Genomic DNA, 17,896 nt, shown 5'->3' on the forward strand with positions numbered 1-17,896 from the left:
AGGAAACTAATGTTTACTGAAAACCTACTTGGTGCCCCATTTTGGGTTCTTAGTAGCTCTTTGAGAGTACATGTAGCCTACTGCCTCCAGGAAGGACATAGAAATGAGGGACAGCTATGAGTACAGTTACGTCCACTGATCCCAAGGAAGGTGTGAGCCAAGTTGCTGAATTCATATAAATGGTACATAGGGATGTGTTTAACAATTTTTTTGACCATGGGAGCACAAAGGGAAACAATTTGTGGGAAAAAATTCTTTAGTCAGGCTTTTACATGGATAGCATCGTAAATACCTTGAATTGGGATTTCTTGGATTTCGAAGTTCGTGTATATTTAAATGAAAATAAAAAGAATCCTACAGACAAATGGTAGTGGCTTAATTTTAACTTGCAGGCAGGGCGCTGTGGCTCCCAGCACTTTGCGAAGCCAAGGCAGATGATTCACCTGAGGTCAGGAGTTCGAGACCAGCGTGGCCAATGTGATGAAACCCCATCTCTACTAAAAATACAAAAAATTAGCCGGGCATGGTGGTGTGCACCTGTAATCCCAGCTACTCAGGAGGCTGAGACAGGAGAATAGCTTGAACCCGGGAGGCAGAGGTTGCAGTGAGCTGAGATTGCGCCATTGCACTCCAACCTGGGCGACAGAGTGAAACTTCGTCTCCGAAAAAATAAATAAATAAATAAATAACTTGCAAACCCCTTTCACACTCACGTATATCCCCTTAAATGATTATTCTGTTATTTTTGTGTGTGCATGATGAGTAAGCTATTTTTATTTTATAATACTTACTTTAGACTCATGTATTACTAATCTCCATGATAAAATGTATCTTAATATAAGATTTATCCTTATAGAGAGGTAGAACTTGATGTTTTCTGTTTATTAAATGATATCTACTTTCCAATTGAATTTGAGTTATTTAAGGAGAAAGGCATTTATTGACAGTTATTAAAATGATGTGCATGGATTGATTAGTTTGCGTAAAACATATGTTTTAAGTGAAATTTTATATTTAGAATTCAAAATAGATTCATAGCTTAATGTTTTAAGATTTTTTAAATTTGTGTCTTAATGACTTATTAGTTCTAAATTATAGGAGGAAGGCTTTTAGGCTTTCATTTGTATAAAATATTTATTTGTATAAATAAAAGCCTAAAACAGGCCTAAAATATTTACACAAATAAAAGCCTAAAATAATAATCCTCCAAAAATAATACATGATGGGTGTACAGTGTTATTCCCAATAAACATGAATATAATGGTCTCTGTATTTTCTCTTTTTCACATTGGTTTGTGAAGTGTTAGTTGATATCTTGATGTGCTGTTTGAACATTTGAACAGTCTGATAAAGGTAACTTACAGGTCAGAGAAATAATATTTTAAGGCAGACCTACAGAATTGCAATTTTTTATGCACCCAGTTAATATCTCAACCTCAGTGTTTTCTCTTAAACTTCAGATCTATCATGTGTATATTTTAAATGTCACATGTCAGTAATTTAAACTACAAAACAAAAACTAACACAAGCTTGCAGTGTTCAGCTAGCTGTTAAATCATCTGAGTTTTAGGCCTCAAGCATGCTGTGATGTCAGCTGCCCATGCTCGCTTCATATGGATTTAGAGTCTTGAAAGGGATTCTGTCCATAAATGGAGATTTTAAAATAAGGATTTTGCCTATTGATTAAAATAAAGTAGTGTGAAACAGATACCTGTTTCTTTCTTCTCTCCTCCCCTTCTCCCTCCCTCTCCCCCTCCCCAAACCCCTCCTCCTCCCCACTTCCCTCTGTCACCCAGGCTGGAATGCAGTGGTGGAATCACAGTGGCCTCAACCTCCTAGGCTCAAGCAATCCTGCTGCCTCAGCCTCTGTAGTGGCTGGGACTACAGGAGTTTACCACCACACCTGGCTGACAGATACCTGTTTTTATTAGATTCCTGACTTTATCAATGGGACCTCCCTAAGTACCTTAAATAATCCCTGGAGTGGTGTCTCAACCCTGGGTTTGGAAACCTGGATTTTTATATATATATATATATATATATATATATATATATATATATATATATATATTTTTTTTTTTTTTTTTTTTTTTTTTTTTTTTCCTTTTCTTTTTTTCTTTTGAGATGGAGCCTCACTCTGTTGCCCAGGCTGGAGTGCAGTGGCATGATCTCAGCTCACTGCAACCTCTGCCTCCCAGGTTCAGGCAGTTCTCCTGCCTCAGCCTCCTGAGTAACTAGGACTACAGGTGCGTGCCACCAAGCCTGGCTAATTTTTTTTGGATTTTCAGTAGAGACGGGTTTTCCATGTTAGCCAGGATGGTCTTGATCTCCTGACCTTGTGGTCCACCTGCCTCAGCCTCCCAAAGTGCTGGGATTACAGGCGAGAGCCACCACGCCCAGCCCCAGATTTTTAAAATACTACTAATAATATATTTTTGAGAACCTATTTCCAGAAACATACACAATAGAGTATTTTTAATCAGTAAAACAAAAACTCCCTCGGCAGCAAAATGCATAATGCAGGATGCTTCACTTAATAGCTTTAACAGGGCCACAAGCACTTTATATAATGACAGAAATAAGTTGGTAACACAAATATACTATTATGTTTGACTTGTAAGCTGGGAACAATAACATTGTAAACTAAGCATGACAAGTATTTTTTAAATATTTGATTATTTTGTGTTGATGTTACAAATTAAATAGCATTTTTCTTATTTTTCTTGTTTTTCTTCTGCTTTAGCTACACAGTCTCACCAGTGGTATTCCTGGGGCCCACCTAATATGCAGTGTAGATTATGTGCAATTTGTTGGCTTTATTGGAAAAAATATGGAGGCTTGAAAATGCCCACCCAGTCAGAAGAAGAGAAGTTATCTCCTAGCCCAACTACAGAGGTACAGTAGTCTTTTTAGTGTTGAAAAATGTCCTGTTTTTAAGTGGCTTGATTATTCCTTGGAAACAGAAGTACAGTATAGGATAATTAAAAAATGAAGAAAGCTACCTTTGTAGGTAAACATAGCACTACAATATTCAGGGTAGGTGTGGAGAGAAGCAGGGAGAAATTAAATTTTATCAGGTATTCAGAATAATGGTCTCAGACAAAAAAAACAATGAATGTGGGAGATGTTAGCATAACTAGAGAGCTTACAAATTGAATGTTTAATTGCTTTTGAAAACAGTTTGTGTAACCTTTACATTCTGTTGAAGGCGTGTCTTACTACATAAAGTCATGAATGCAAATTGAGCATTTTTTCTCCCTGTGGCTATTTTGGAGGGATAAGAAGTATGGACTGAATCTTGAGGTGAACAACAGTTTAAATGTGATTTTGGTAAAATCCTCATAGATTGAAGATGCCAACCATCTGTGTTTACCAGTGGGTGACGACTCTTTTTCAGTGCTGACAGGCTTTCAGGACTCCTTAATTTAAAAAAAAAAAAAAAAAAAGTGTAGTTAACCCCCTTGGCAGTTTCTTACTACCTATTGTTAATGTTATTATGGATTCCTGTACAATAGTACAGTGTTCTCCACAGTTCCCTTCTCTACTCCCCACCTCTTTCCCAAAAGTGCACACTTTAATTCTTTTAAAGGTAGTGCACCAAGTGATGTTATAGATGCTTCATGAAAGATTTAAAAGTTTCACTTTTCTTTTGAGCGTGATGCAAACAGTAATGCGTTTGGGCAAGTTCATTTCTTTGAGTGTTTGTTGTTTTCTGATTTTGCAGGACCCTCGTGTTAGAAGTCACGTATCCCGCCAGGCCATGCAGGGAATGCCAGTTAGAAATACTGGGAGTCCAAAGTCTGCAGTGAAGACCCGCCAAGCTTTCTTCCTTCATACTACATATTTCACAAAATTTGCTCGCCAGGTCTGCAAAAATACCCTCCGGCTACGGCAGGCAGCAAGACGGCCGTTTGTTGCTATTAATTATGCTGCCATTAGGGCAGAATGTAAGATGCTTTTAAATTCTTAACCTTATATGTTGTGCTTCTGACCATTTTCTCTTTTCTTCTCTTTCCTTTTTTTTTGTTTGTTTGTTTGCAATAAACATAAGTTCTTGTGTACAGCCTTTTATTTGGTTTATTTTTTTAACATTGTTTTTGTGTGCTGCCATTTGTATCATGCCAACCTGAAAAAAAAAATCAAAACATTGAAACTTCTGTACTCTTTACCAGAGAGGAGTGCTTAGCAAAAGATTGGTGGGAGGTGATCCTATTCCGTGGGGTTTTGTGATGGGGTTGCCTACAGAGCCCTGTTGAAGCACTTTTACCTCTTAGGTAGTGCCACAATGTAACCCCTAAGGATGCTGTTATAATGAGACTCCATAATTGAGACAGTACAGTCCAGTCTTATGGATTCATTAGGTTTAAATAAAATTTGCCAATTTACGCTAATTAGAGACCGTATGTCTTTGTAAATCTTGTTTTTCCCATGAACCTTTTACAATTGTCATACAACATTATGGAAATTCACCAGTGCTTCATAACAAATACTATATTTATTAGAAGGTCTAGCAAATTATAAGTAAACTTTAAACTGATTTTTGCGTGAATTTTCTGAAAGTACACATTTCGTTTTCTTAAGCTAGCATCTAAACATATGGTTGAGCAGGCTGTTTGTCCAGTTTGGTTTCCATTTCATGATCGTGTATCATATATATCACCACATAACGTTTACATAACTTTTATTTTCAACACATTTGGTCTTGCTTATCTTTTTTATTTTTATTTTTGTTAGCACAAAGATCCTATGTATCCATGAATTGTAGATTGTTTTGTCATTACCATGTCTCTGACAATATGTGTATAATTAATATGTTCGCTCTGGAGTCACATTCCAGGCTAGCATGTTAGAGCTGTGTAGCTTTTGTTCCTTAAGAGATGAGAAAACTTGCTGTTTGGCTTAACAGTTAGGAAATCTTAAAGCTATTCTAAGAAATCTCTTATTATGAAAAGCTCCCCTTTGATTTAAAGAGGATATCAATAAAAGGAACGATGACTAAAAAAATCATTTTTTGTTCCTAAAGGTAATTTTTAGCAGAATAGTTGAAAGGCTTTAAAACTTAAGTAATAGCTCTATAAGAAGAAAAATGCTTTGTAAAGGGAATTGAGGGCTGGGTGCGGTGGCTCATGCTTGTGATCCCAGTACTTTGGGAGGCCAAGGCGGGTGGATCACCTGAGGTCAGGAGTTCAAGACCAGCCTGGTCAACATGGTGAAACTCTGTCTCTACTAAATATACAAAAATTAGCCAGGCGTGGTAGCGGGCGCCTGTAATCCCAGCTACTTGGGAGGCTGAGGCAGGAGAATTGCTTGAAACCAGGAGGTAGAGGTTGCAGTGAGCTGATATAGCACCATTGCACTCCAGCCTGGGCAACAAGAGCGAAACTTCGTCTCAAAAAAAAAAAAAAAAAAAAAGAAAGAAAAAAGACAAAATGGTAACAATGTCAGAGTCCCACGGAGGGGAAACTGCTATATTAGATTCATGTATATTTGAGAGTTTAGGCTTATATTTAGGTTTTGTGCTAACATTTGAGACCTCATGGACTTACGTTAACACTTTCCCATTTGGGGAATTGGAAATATTTATATTCTAAATTGTTCAGCTCATTTAAAACACATTTTTATATAATTTTTTAAATAAAAAGAATGGTGAAGGCCAGGCACGGTGGCTCGCGCCTGTAATCCCAGCACTTTGGGAGGCCTAAGTGGGCAGATCACCTGAGGTCAGGAGTTCGAGACCAGCCTGGCCAACATGGTGAAACCCCATCTCTACTAAAAATTCAAAAATTAGGCAGGCGTGGTGGCACGTGCCTGTAATCCCAGCTGCTTGGAAGGCTGAGGCAAGAGAATCACTTGAACCTGGGAGGCAGAGGTTGCAGTGAGCCGCGATCACGCCACTGCACTTCAGCCTGGGAGACATAGTGAGACTCTGCATAAAAAAATAATTAAAAAGTGAAACATTTAAGAATGAAAATGAGACTTTTCCATTAAAATGGGTAGGGATCCAGTATCATCTTTGTCCTAGGAGTAGAAGAGAAACCATCACCAACTCAGTTGGCTGCTGAGGAAGCTCTGTTTCCCCAGGGCTCGTGTGTTAATTTTCAGTTAATTTGCACATTATCTTTGTTTTGCTTATTCTTCAATGAAGTATATTTTTCTTTTATCTCATTCTAATTTTTTTCTCAACTGATGGGCCATGCTGCTAAAAGGGATCATAATTAAGTTATCTGTATTTTATTTCTATAAGCATATAGATTATAGTAATAATAAAAGAGCAGTCATTTATCTGGATGAAATTCAGAGAGCATATGTTATTTTGTTTTGTATTTAGCTTCACCAGTCATTGAGTTTTACATAATCAGATTCTCAAGTAATTTTACCTCAAGATTTAAAATGAGTGTTTCAGCAGCCATCTACTCATTTTTTTTTTCAGACAAGCAATTAATGAACTTTTCCTAACATCTAATTGATTATGCTATCATCTCTTCTGTTCTTGTACTTACCTTGTTACAACCTCTTCAGCAGATGTCTTGATCTTGGCTTGTTAGGGTGATTAGGTATTAATAACCTGATGTCCATAGGCAACCATGTCTGTGGTCTACTGGGAGTGTATAGGAGAGAGTGTGTGTGTGTGTGTGTTTTCCAGTAAGTTTTCCTTAGTTTCTCAAAGGCAGTGTTAGGCTCTCCTCCACCCTGCAGAAAGTTAAGAATCACTGTGATGCAGTGTGAATGTACTTTCAGATAAGGCAGAAGATTGTTATTCTCAAAATATTGATGGATCAAGAGTTCTCATTAATGCATTTTAGAATAATTTATTATTTGGGGAAAGTAATTCTTCCCTGTGGGCTTGAGACTCTTCCAAGCACTGTAGATGTTGAGCTCTTCGATTGTCTCTGGCCATGGCAGCACCATCACAGCCAGTGTCATAGTCAGTTTATGGGATGACACTGCATAAAAGTGAAGAAATGGGAGCTTTTTAAACCTGGATTAAAGCATACAGTAAAAACAGAAAAGGTCTTTGCAGATTCATAAAATATCTCAAAGAATATGTAAATAGTAATGACATCTGAGGGAAGGGAAACTGGGAGGCTGAGGGAAAGGGATGGGAAGATTTACCACTCCTCATCCATACATAGGATTTTTTTTTTTTTTTTTTTTAAGAGACAGGGTCTTGCTCTGTTGCCCAGGCTCTGGAGTGCAGTGGCACCATCATAGCTCAGTGCAGCCTTGAACTCTGGGGCCCAAGTGATCCTCTTGCCTTCTGAGTAGGTGGGACTAGTGTGGCCCACCATACCTGGTTAATTAATTTTTTTTTTTTTAGAGATGGGGCCTCACTATGAAAAATGTATTTTTTAAACCAATTTCCCCAAATACCTAAATATTATTTTAATAATAGATCTTTATATGTGAATATATAAATCCATGCCAAAAGTTACTAACATTAGTAAAATACTGGAGCCAGTTCTACCATGTAGATAGTGCTTATTAAAAATGGATTGGTAGACCAAAATCCTTCATTGCATAAAGAAACCTTCTGTGTTCTTAAGATTTGTGGCCCAACAGCAAGGTTATAAAATACCAAGTTTGGACATCGTGCTCACTTCAGCAGCATATATACTAAAAATTGGAATGATACAGAGAAGATTATCATGGCCCTGAGCATGGATGACCACACAAATTAGTGAAGTGTTTCATATTTTATTTAAAAAAAAAAAAAAGCCATATTTTATTTTTTCCCTCTTAAGAACCTTCCCCCTAGTAAAAAAGCTATGTGTGGGAGAATGACGTTCCTCTGCTATTGCCATCAGACATTATTTCAGAGACTTCACCAAAGATCTACAGACTTATCCAAACACCTGATACGCATAGGATTATCGCCACTTGAGACTCAGGATCCTCACAGACTGAGGTTAAATAGAAGTAGGTTAACTAGCAACATTCCAAAGATGAAACTAAAGTGCCTGGAAAAGTAAATCTGGATGATTTGCCTGGCACCTTGGTGGCTTGCAGAGTGAAGTGATTTGGGCTGATAACACACCAGACTTGAATGGGCCACAGTGTTCCCCCGTATGAGGTTATTTGGGAGGAGCCTGAAGCTATTTTTCTGTTTGAAGATGCTAATTCGACTTTGGGGGTATCTCAAGACCCCATTTCATGAAAAATTTGTTTTATGAGATTTTTCTAGAGATTTCTCAGCTAAAGTTAATGATTGTATAAGCATTCCTGAAATTTTAAGCTTGAAACATGATGGAATAGTTGGTTTGCTTCTTTTGGTATTTTTGGTAGAGAGTTTAAAATTTTTTTTAGTCTGTGCCTTGTGGTATAAGACGAGGAGTTTATTTTTAATAAAAATTTGGTTTTGAATGGATACTGAACATTTTTTTTGAAAGGTACAAAAGTGGTTACAAATCTCATCACGTTTCTCATTCCTATTTTACCCCATTCAGTGATAACCATTATCATTGTTGCCTTAAGTATCCAGAAGTATTCTGTGCATCTATAAGAATCTAAGTAGGTTTATTCTTTGTTTCTATATGATGTTAACATACTGTCTATATTGCTCTGTCCCTTGCTTTTTACTTAACATACCATGCCACTGCATTGAGAACTGCCTCCTTTTTGTGTCAGCTGCATAATCTATTTTGTTGTACTATACCTAGTTCCCTATTAAAAGCTTTTAAGTTATTTTCAGTTATTTTCTATCATAAATAATGTTGCAACAAATGTCCTTATGCAGATATCATTTCATACTGATGGATAAAATGGGAATGTGCCTTACAAGATAGCTCCCTAAAAGTTAAAGTTGGGACCAAGGAGCATACATTTTGAATTTTGGTGTAGTTTTATTGCCGTTAGAAAAACTGCAATTCACAGTCCCACTCACAACGTCTAGACAATTTCCTATTTCTCTAGAATTTTGCTGGCAGTGTTACCCATCTTTGAAACCCGTGACTAGTTGACAGATGACATGTTATATTAGCTTGCATTTCTCGTTTTGGATGAGATAGAAATCTTTGCTTGTATTTGAAAACCATTTATCTCCTTTTCTGTCAACTGTTTTTCCCCTGGCCAGTTTTCTATTGGTGGTATTACTGACTTGTGGGAACTTTTTATATTTTAACAAAGGTAGTTCTTAATCTGTGATATGTGATACAAATAGTTCCCCATTTTCTGTTTGACTTTGTTTATGATGTATTTGCCAAGCAGATTTTTTTTTTTTTTTTTTTTTTTTTTTAAATTTATTATTATTATACTGTAAGTTGTAGGGTACATGTGCATAACGTGCAGGTTTGTTACATATGTATACTTGTGCCTTGTTGGTGTGCTGCACCCATCAACTCGTCATTTACATCAGGTATAACTCCCAATGCAATCCCTCCCCCCGCCCCCCTCCCCATGATAGGCCCCGGTGTGTGATGTTCCCCTTCCCGAGTCCAAGTGATCTCATTGTTCAGTTCCAACCTATGAGTGAGAACATGCGGTGTTTGGTTTTCTGTTCTTGTGATAGTTTGCTAAGAATGATGGATTCCAGCTGCATCCATGTCCCTACAAAGGACACAAACTCATCCTTTTTTATGGCTGCATAGTATTCCATGGTGTATATATGCCACATTTTCTTAATCCAATCTGTCACTGATGGACATTTGGGTTGATTCCAAGTCTTTGCTATTGTGAATAGTGCTGCAATAAACATACGTGTGCATGTGTCTTTATAGCCGCATAATTTATAATCCTTTGGGTATATCCCCAGTAATGGGATGGCTGGGTCATATGGTACATCTAGTTCTAGATCCTTGAGGAATCGCCATACTGTTTTCCATAATGGTTGAACTAGTTTACAATCCCACCAACAGTGTAAAAGTGTTCCTATTTCTCCACATCCTCTCCAGCACCTGTTGTTTCCTGACTTTTGAATGATCGCCATTCTAACTGGTGTGAGATGGTATCTCATTGTGGTTTTGATTTGCATTTCTCTGATGGCCAGTGATGATGAGCATTTTTTCATGTATTTGTTGGCTGTATGAATGTCTTCTTTTGAGAAATGTCTATTCATATCCTTTGCCCACTTTTTGATGGGGTTGTTTGTTTTTTTCTTGTAAATTTGTTTGAGTTCTTTGTAGGTTCTGGATATTAGCCCTTTGTCAGATGAGTAGATTGCAAAAATTTTCTCCCATTCTGTAGGTTGCCTGTTCACTCTGATGGTAGTTTCTTTTGCTGTGCAGAAGCTCTTTAGTTTAATGAGATCCCATTTGTCAATTTTGGCTTTTGCTGCCGTTGCTTTTGGTGTTTTAGACATGAAGTCTTTGCCCATGCCTATGTCCTGAATGGTACTACCTAGGTTTTCCTCTAGGATTTTTATGGTATTAGGTCTAACATTTAAGTCTCTAATCCATCTTGAATTAATTTTCGTATAAGGAGTAAGGAAAGGATCCAGTTTCAGCTTTCTACTTATGGCTAGCCAATTTTCCCAGCACCATTTATTAAATAGGGAATCCTTTCCCCATTTCTTGTTTCTCTCAGGTTTGTCAAAGATCAGATGGCTGTAGATGTGTGGTATTATTTCTGAGGACTCTGTTCTGTTCCATTGGTCTATATCTCTGTTTTGGTACCAGTACCATGCTGTTTTGGTTACTGTAGCCTTGTAGTATAGTTTGAAGTCAGGTAGCGTGATGCCTCCAGCTTTGTTCTTTTGACTTAGGATTGTCTTGGAGATGCGGGCTCTTTTTTGGTTCCATATGAACTTTAAAGCAGTTTTTTCCAATTCTGTGAAGAAAGTCATTGGTAGCTTGATGGGGATGGCATTGAATCTATAAATTACCTTGGGCAGTATGGCCATTTTCACGATATTGATTCTTCCTATCCATGAGCATGGTATGTTCTTCCATTTGTTTGTGTCCTCTTTTATTTCACTGAGCAGTGGTTTGTAGTTCTCCTTGAAGAGGTCCTTTACATCCCTTGTAAGTTGGATTCCTAGGTATTTGATTCTCTTTGAAGCAATTGTGAATGGAAGTTCATTCATGATTTGGCTCTCTGTTTGTCTGTTACTAGTGTATAAGAATGCTTGTGATTTTTGCACATTAATTTTGTATCCTGAGACTTTGCTGAAGTTGCTTATCAGCTTAAGGAGATTTTGGGCTGAGACAATGGGGTTTTCTAAATATACAATCATGTCATCTGCAAAGAGGGACAATTTGACTTCTTCTTTTCCTAACTGAATACCCTTGATTTCTTTCTCTTGCCTGATTGCCCTAGCCAGAACTTCCAACACTATGTTGAATAGGAGTGGTGAGAGAGGGCATCCCTGTCTTGTGCCAGTTTTCAAAGGGAATTTTTCCAGTTTTTGCCCATTCAGTATGATATTGGCTGTGGGTTTGTCATAAATAGCTGTTATTATTTTGAGGTACGTTCCATCAATACCGAATTTATTGAGCGTTTTTAGCATGAAGGGCTGTTGAATTTTGTCAAAAGCCTTTTCTGCATCTATTGAAATAATCATGTGGTTCTTGTCTTTGGTTCTGTTTATATGCTGGATTATGTTTATTGATTTGCGAATGTTGAACCAGCCTTGCATCCCAGGGATGAAGCCCACTTGATCATGGTGGATAAGCTTTTTGATGTGTTGCTGAATCCGGTTTGCCAGTATTTTATTGAGGATTTTTGCATCGATGTTCATCAGGGATATTGGTCTAAAATTCTCTTTTTTTGTTGTATCTCTGCCAGGCTTTGGTATCAGGATGATGTTGGCCTCATAAAATGAGTTAGGGAGGATTCCCTCTTTTTCTATTGATTGGAATAGTTTCAGAAGGAATGGTACCAACTCCTCCTTGTACCTCTGGTAGAATTCAGCTGTGAATCCATCTGGTCCTGGACTTTTTTTGGTTGGTAGGCTATTAATTGTTGCCTCAATTTCAGAGCCTGCTATTGGTCTATTCAGGGATTCAACTTCTTCCTGGTTTAGTCTTGGAAGAGTGTAAGTGTCCAGGAAATTATCCATTTCTTCTAGATTTTCCAGTTTATTTGCGTAGAGGTGTTTATAGTATTCTCTGATGGTAGTTTGTATTTCTGTGGGGTCGGTGGTGATATCCCCTTTTTCATTTTTAATTGCGTCGATTTGATTCTTCTCTCTTTTCTTCTTTATTAGTCTTGCTAGTGGTCTGTCAATTTTGTTGATCTTTTCAAAAAACCAACTCCTGGATTCATTGATTTTGAATTTATAAAAAAAATTAATCGGTTTTGTGGCTTCTTTAAAAATACCTTTCCAGTTCTAGAAGCAAACTCTACTGATAGTTTTATCTTGACAGGGGTCTTGAATGCATATGTGGGATATTTTTGTGAATTCTGTGTGTATATTGCAGGGTTTCTATCTCACTGCCCCCAGTATTTCCAAAACATTACAGAAAAATAAGCATGATTTTCAACAAAAGTAATAGTGTATTTCTTTTCTTTTCTTTTTTTGAGACGGAGTTTTGCTCTTGTGGCCCAGGTTGGAGTGCAATGGCAAGATCTCCGCTCCCCTCAGACTCCTGCTCCCAGGTTCAAGCCATTCTCCTGCCTCAGCCTCCCAAGTAGCTGGGATTACAGGCATGCCATGCGCCACCATGGCCAGCTACTTTTGTGTTTTTAGTAGAGACAAGGTTTCTCTATGTTGGTCAGGCTGGTCTCGAACTCCCAACCGCAGGTGATCCGCCCACCTTGGCCTCGCAAACTGCTGAGATTACAGGCATGAGCCACCGCACCCGGCATAATAATGTATTTCTAGGTTAACCCCAAGGAAATATAGATCATCCTCTAGGACAGTGGTCCCCAACCTTTTTGGCACCAGGGACCGGTTTCATGGAAGACAATTTTTTCACAAACTGGGTGGTGGGGGCGGGGATGGTTTTGGGATGAAACTGTTCCAACTTCGATCATCAGGCATTAGTTAGAATCTCATAAGGAGAAGGCAACCTAGATCCCTCCAGTGGCGGTTCACAATAGGGTTTGCGCTCCTGTGAGAATCTAATGCTGCTGACCTGACAGGAGGCGGAGCTCAGGCAGTATTGCTCACCTGTTGTCCCGCCCGGTTCCTGACTTGCTACCACTAGTACTGGTCTGAGGCCTGGGGCTTGGGGACCCCTGCTCTAGGAAACTAAAGATGTATTCCTTGTGACCAGTCAAGTGACCTGAGTGAGATACAGATGTTCTCTCTGGACAGGTTTTGATTCCTTCTGGGTTCTTTGGGCATTTCTCAGATTGCTTTCATTATCTGTGCAGTTCAAATGTGTATCTCCATGTTGAAGTGGAGTTAGGTGAGTAGTTTGGGAGCAAGGACTGGCTGACAAGTGGCACCACTGTTGGCCTGGCATTGAGTGCAGCCCAGCATTCCTTCTAACCAACTTAAGTGTGGGCCAGACAATCCTGCTTATGGCTATTTCCTCAGGGCCAACCGTATTTTTCCTACTGAATGGCTACAACTTTTCTTATGTTGAAGAGTGACTAAGGCAGTCGTAAAATCTTTTCACTGTAATTTTTTCACAGTTGAGACATAATTCTTGCCACCAACTACTTTTTTTTTTTTTTTTTTTTTTGAGACAGGGTCTTGTTCTGTCACCCAGCCTGGAGTGCAGTGGCGTGATCATGGCTCACTATAGCCTCTTAACTCAAGGGATCCTCCCTCCTCCTCCTCTTGAGTAGCTGGAACTTTCTATAAAATATAACGAGGATTAGTGAAATATGCATCTTTCTAAAAAGCTTTGATCTCCCGCTCAGAGATACCCTGTAATGCAAATTGTCACTTGGAACATCACATAATTAATCCTACTATTTTTAATGAGAAATTAGAAGCAAATATAGTTTAAAATGAAACTTCTTTGGGAATTGTGTTGATGACCTCTCTGATGGATTTGTTGATAAGAGCCATCAATGTCTATCAATTGCTGCCATATAGGCAGTTTTCCTTTGGGCCGTATAGACTGGAATAAAAAGCAAATCTTATTACTAGTAATACAGTGATTGCCTTTGTCAAGACATTGAGGAAATAACCAAGATGGCTCATTCCAGCTTTATTTTATTAATAGAGAAGAAAGAAAAATTTGTCTTGTCCTCATCCCAAATATAGCTTGAATTTCAGGTGAATCAGTAGTATTAGCAAGAAATTATGTAGTGTTAACTCAGTGGTTTGGCAGGCATTTGATCCTTACAGGGTTTGGGTTGCTTTCTAGTGTTTATTTAGATTACTCTTCCACAATATGTTCATTATATTTCCACCTGTATCTTCACTATTATTCTACATTAGGTGAAAAGCTTCATAGCTTAGTAATTTATTTTTTCTCATGGAAATCAACTGAATAGGAAGAAAAGAAATTGGATCATTTATACTTGTCAGTGGTTGCATAATAATTAGCCGATATCTAGGGGCTATATATTCAGATTCCTGATTGTTTTAGGCTCTCTGCAGTATGTGCTTTGTCTATTTTAATGTTTTTAAACTTATTTTTTAACGTTTAAGTTCAGGGGTACATGTGCAGGTTTGTTATATAGGTAAACTTGTGTCAAGGGAGTTTGTTGTACAGATTATTTCGTCATCCAATTATTAAGCCTAGTACCCATTAGTTATTCTTCCTGATCCTCTTCCTCCTCTCACCCTCCACCCTCCAATAGGCCCCAGTGTCTGTTGCTCCCCTCTGTGCGTCCATGAGTTCTCATCATTTAGCTCCGACTTATAAGTGCGAACATGCAGTATTTGGTTTTCTGTTACTGTATTAGTTTGCTAAGGATAGTGACCTCCAGCTCCATCCATGTTCCTGCAAAGGACATGATATCATTCTTTTTTTCTGGCTGCATAGTGTTCCATGATGTACATGTACCACATTTTCTTTATTCAGTCTATCATTGATGGATATTTAGGTTGATTCCATGTCTTCACTATTGTGAGTAGTGTTGCAATGAACATATACATGCATGTGTCTTTATGATAGAATGATTTGTATTCCTTTGGGTTGGGTGATAGTTCTGTTTTCAGCTCTTTGAGGAATCACCACACTGTTTTCCACATGGTTGAACTAATTTACACTCCCATCAACCGTGTATAGCATTTCTTTTTCTCCGCAACCTCTGTTTTCTCTGCCATCATCTGTTATTTTTTGACTTTTTAATGATAGCCATTCTCACTAGTGTGAGATGGTATCTCATTGTGTTTTTTTTTAACCACAACGAGAATTTTTTTTTAATGCTCTTTTGCCATCTTCTGTTTAATAATTTTCCAAACAGTTTGTTTTGTGAAAGGGCTAGAGCTCATAAAAACTTAATTTTTATTTAAAATTATTTGAAGTTCCAGACTTGCACATTTTAACTCTAGTAGAGCAAATAATTCCTATGGATATCAAAGGAAATTCCGTATGTGTATGCCCAGAAATGTCTCCATTTGCAAAAGGAAAAATTCTTCAGTAAATCAGAAAACCTGTAGGACATTTTTGTCAAATATTTGAAGGTGGGGAAAAGGCGTAAACATAGTAGAATCAAACAAGTTAAAGTGATTCTGTTAATATTTATGACAATATTAAAGTATTTCAGTACACGTTTTGTCCCTTTGTCTTGCACATCTGCTCTTCCAAATGACAACTAATTAAAACACAGAATGTTTGTATTGTATGCTTTAATTTTCTTTGTCTGAAAGTGTCATACAATAGGGTATAATGAGCATCATGAAAACTTTGATTAGCTAATACCCATCCTCACAGTTTCTTATTATTCTGACTGTTGGATGAAATACTCTGCACACAGGTAGCCTTTTAAATCTCAGCACCAATGACACAGCTTGATCAGGGGTAGAAAACCAGTGATAAAACCAAATGGCCCATTATTACTCTTGCAAATCCCTAGTCTAACAATTGAGTTTCGCCAAGATGAGTTAAGCCTTCACGTGGGGATGGGATGGCCAAGTATGGCCCACCTAGGTCAGAGATGGCCAAGTTTGTTGCCTTTAGCAGCTGTCATTTATCTTCCATGTCAAATCAATCTTACATTAAGACTGATTCCACACGCGCTTTACAGCCATTATTTCTGCTATAATACAGAAATGGCGTGGCTAGAAATGAAGCATATTTCTGAGATGGGCACACACAATAAAAAAGCGTGAGTGTGTTGGATGTGCATTAGCTATACCCATGTGGGGCTTTAAAGTGCGTGTTTTCTATATTGCTCTGGTACCTTTTTTTTCTTTTGCTTTATTTCTCAGGGATTAATGAGTTGTTTTGGTAGCCCATGAAAACATCACATGGTTATTGTAAGCATGACCTAGATAATGGTGGTAATGTCGTTGAAGAGTGCTGTCTGTATCTCTTGCATGTAAATTGTTATTATTATTATTATTATTGAGATGGAGTTTCACTCTTGTTGCCCAGGCTGGAGTGCAGTGGCACGATCTTGGCTCACCGCAACGTCCACCTCCTGGGTTCAAGCAATTCTCCTGCCTCAGCCTCCCAAGTAGCTGGGATTACAGGCATGTGCCACCATGCCCAGCTAATTTTGTGTTTTAGTAGAGACGGGGTTTCTCCATGTTGGTCAGGCTGGTCTCGAACTCCCAACCTCAAGTGATCCACCCGCCTTGGCCTCCCAAAGTGCTGGGATTACAGGCGTGAGCAGGTGGGCAGATCACAAGTTTAGAAGTTCGAGACCAGCCTGACCAACATGGTGAAACCCTGTCTCTACTAAAAACACAAAAATTAGCCCCTCATGGTGGTGCTTACCTGTAATCCCAGCTACTCAAGAGGCTGAGGCAGGAGAATTGCTTGAACCCGGGAGGTGGAGGTTGCAGTGAGCTGAGACCACGCTGTTGCACTCCAGCCTGGGTGGCAGAGCGAGACTCCGTCTCAAAATACTACTACTAAAAATTACATGTTATTTTATATAAATCCCATTTAGAAATTGGGAACCAGAACTAGAAACCGTTTTCTCAGGCCCAAAAGGAAATTATGTAGGAATCTGGTGGCTATTTGGTATTGTTTTCTACTTGTACCTTTATTTCTGTGGTGCGTGTAGTCTGGCTAGAGAAATCTGTTTCATTGGTTATCTCCATGTTTCTTTCTCTCCTCAGATGCAGACAGACATGCTGAACTATCCGGAAGTCCACTGAAAAGCAAAAGCACTAGGAAACCTTTGGCATGTATCATTGGGTATTTAGGTGGGTATTTTCTAATAGAGGAAAATTTCAAAGAGCAATTTCTGAATATTATAGGTATTTGGCCGTTCTAAATGACATACCTAAACTAATTCAGGCCCTTCAAATAGCTGGAATTGGATACCTTTATCTATATAGTCAGTTTATTTTGTTTCAGAAAGTTTTATTACCAACACACACAACACACACACACAGAGTTATGGTATATATTTACTTTTTCCAAAAAGCCATCAAATAAAAATGTAATGTATATTCATTCATAAATAAGTGAAAAAGAAAATTAAAAGCATTCAATTAGTACTTACGATGAATAGTCTTAAGATTCTTCTTCAGATCCTTCCCCTGTTTCTAACTCACCTCACCTCTTTTTAAATAGAGAATTTATTTACTTATTAAAATGAGATCAAACTGGTTTATAACTTAAAATAATTATTGGTTTTAATTTTTTATTTTATTTGTTTTTTGTAGAGACAGGGTCTCGCTATGTTGCCCAAGCTAGTCTCAAACTCCTGGCCTCAAGCGATCTTCCTGCCTTGACTTCCCAAAGTGCTGGGATTACAGATGTGAGCCACTGTGCCAAGCCTAAAATATTTATAGTTTGGTGTGCTTAAGGCGACTTTGAAGAGGAGGCATTTGTATTGCTTTCTGGTTTTTATCATGCCGTCTGACTTGGCAATCTCCAAAGATGATGGCTCCATTTTTATGTTGAAATATCACAATTAAGAATAGTATAAAAAATTA

General features: G+C 38.1%; 1 protein-coding gene and 1 non-coding gene across 6 annotated transcripts in view; both read left to right on the forward strand.

Annotated features, from left to right (window-relative positions):
• The window catches only part of MTA3 (metastasis associated 1 family member 3), a 188,817-nt gene that overhangs the window by 137,528 nt on the left and 33,393 nt on the right, over positions 1-17,896 (forward strand). For 4 of the 5 annotated variants that reach the window (XM_025354259.1, XM_025354257.1, XM_025354258.1 and 1 more), the window contains 3 exons: positions 2,744-2,895; positions 3,725-3,947; positions 17,072-17,158. In XM_025354259.1, the coding sequence (XP_025210044.1) occupies positions 2,744-2,895; positions 3,725-3,947; positions 17,072-17,158 (462 nt within the window). Of the gene's footprint in view, positions 1-2,743; positions 2,896-3,724; positions 4,067-17,071; positions 17,159-17,896 lie in introns of those variants that run through there. The other variant, XM_025354261.1, reaches the window with a different exon arrangement.
• On the forward strand, positions 7,591-7,698 carry LOC112605431. Its single transcript, XR_003115424.1, has one exon. It is a non-coding gene; the product is annotated as a U6 spliceosomal RNA (small nuclear RNA).

The sequence above is a fragment of the Theropithecus gelada genome, chromosome 13 (assembly GCF_003255815.1).
Source record: "Theropithecus gelada isolate Dixy chromosome 13, Tgel_1.0, whole genome shotgun sequence".
NCBI classification, from domain to species: domain Eukaryota; kingdom Metazoa; phylum Chordata; class Mammalia; order Primates; family Cercopithecidae; genus Theropithecus; species Theropithecus gelada.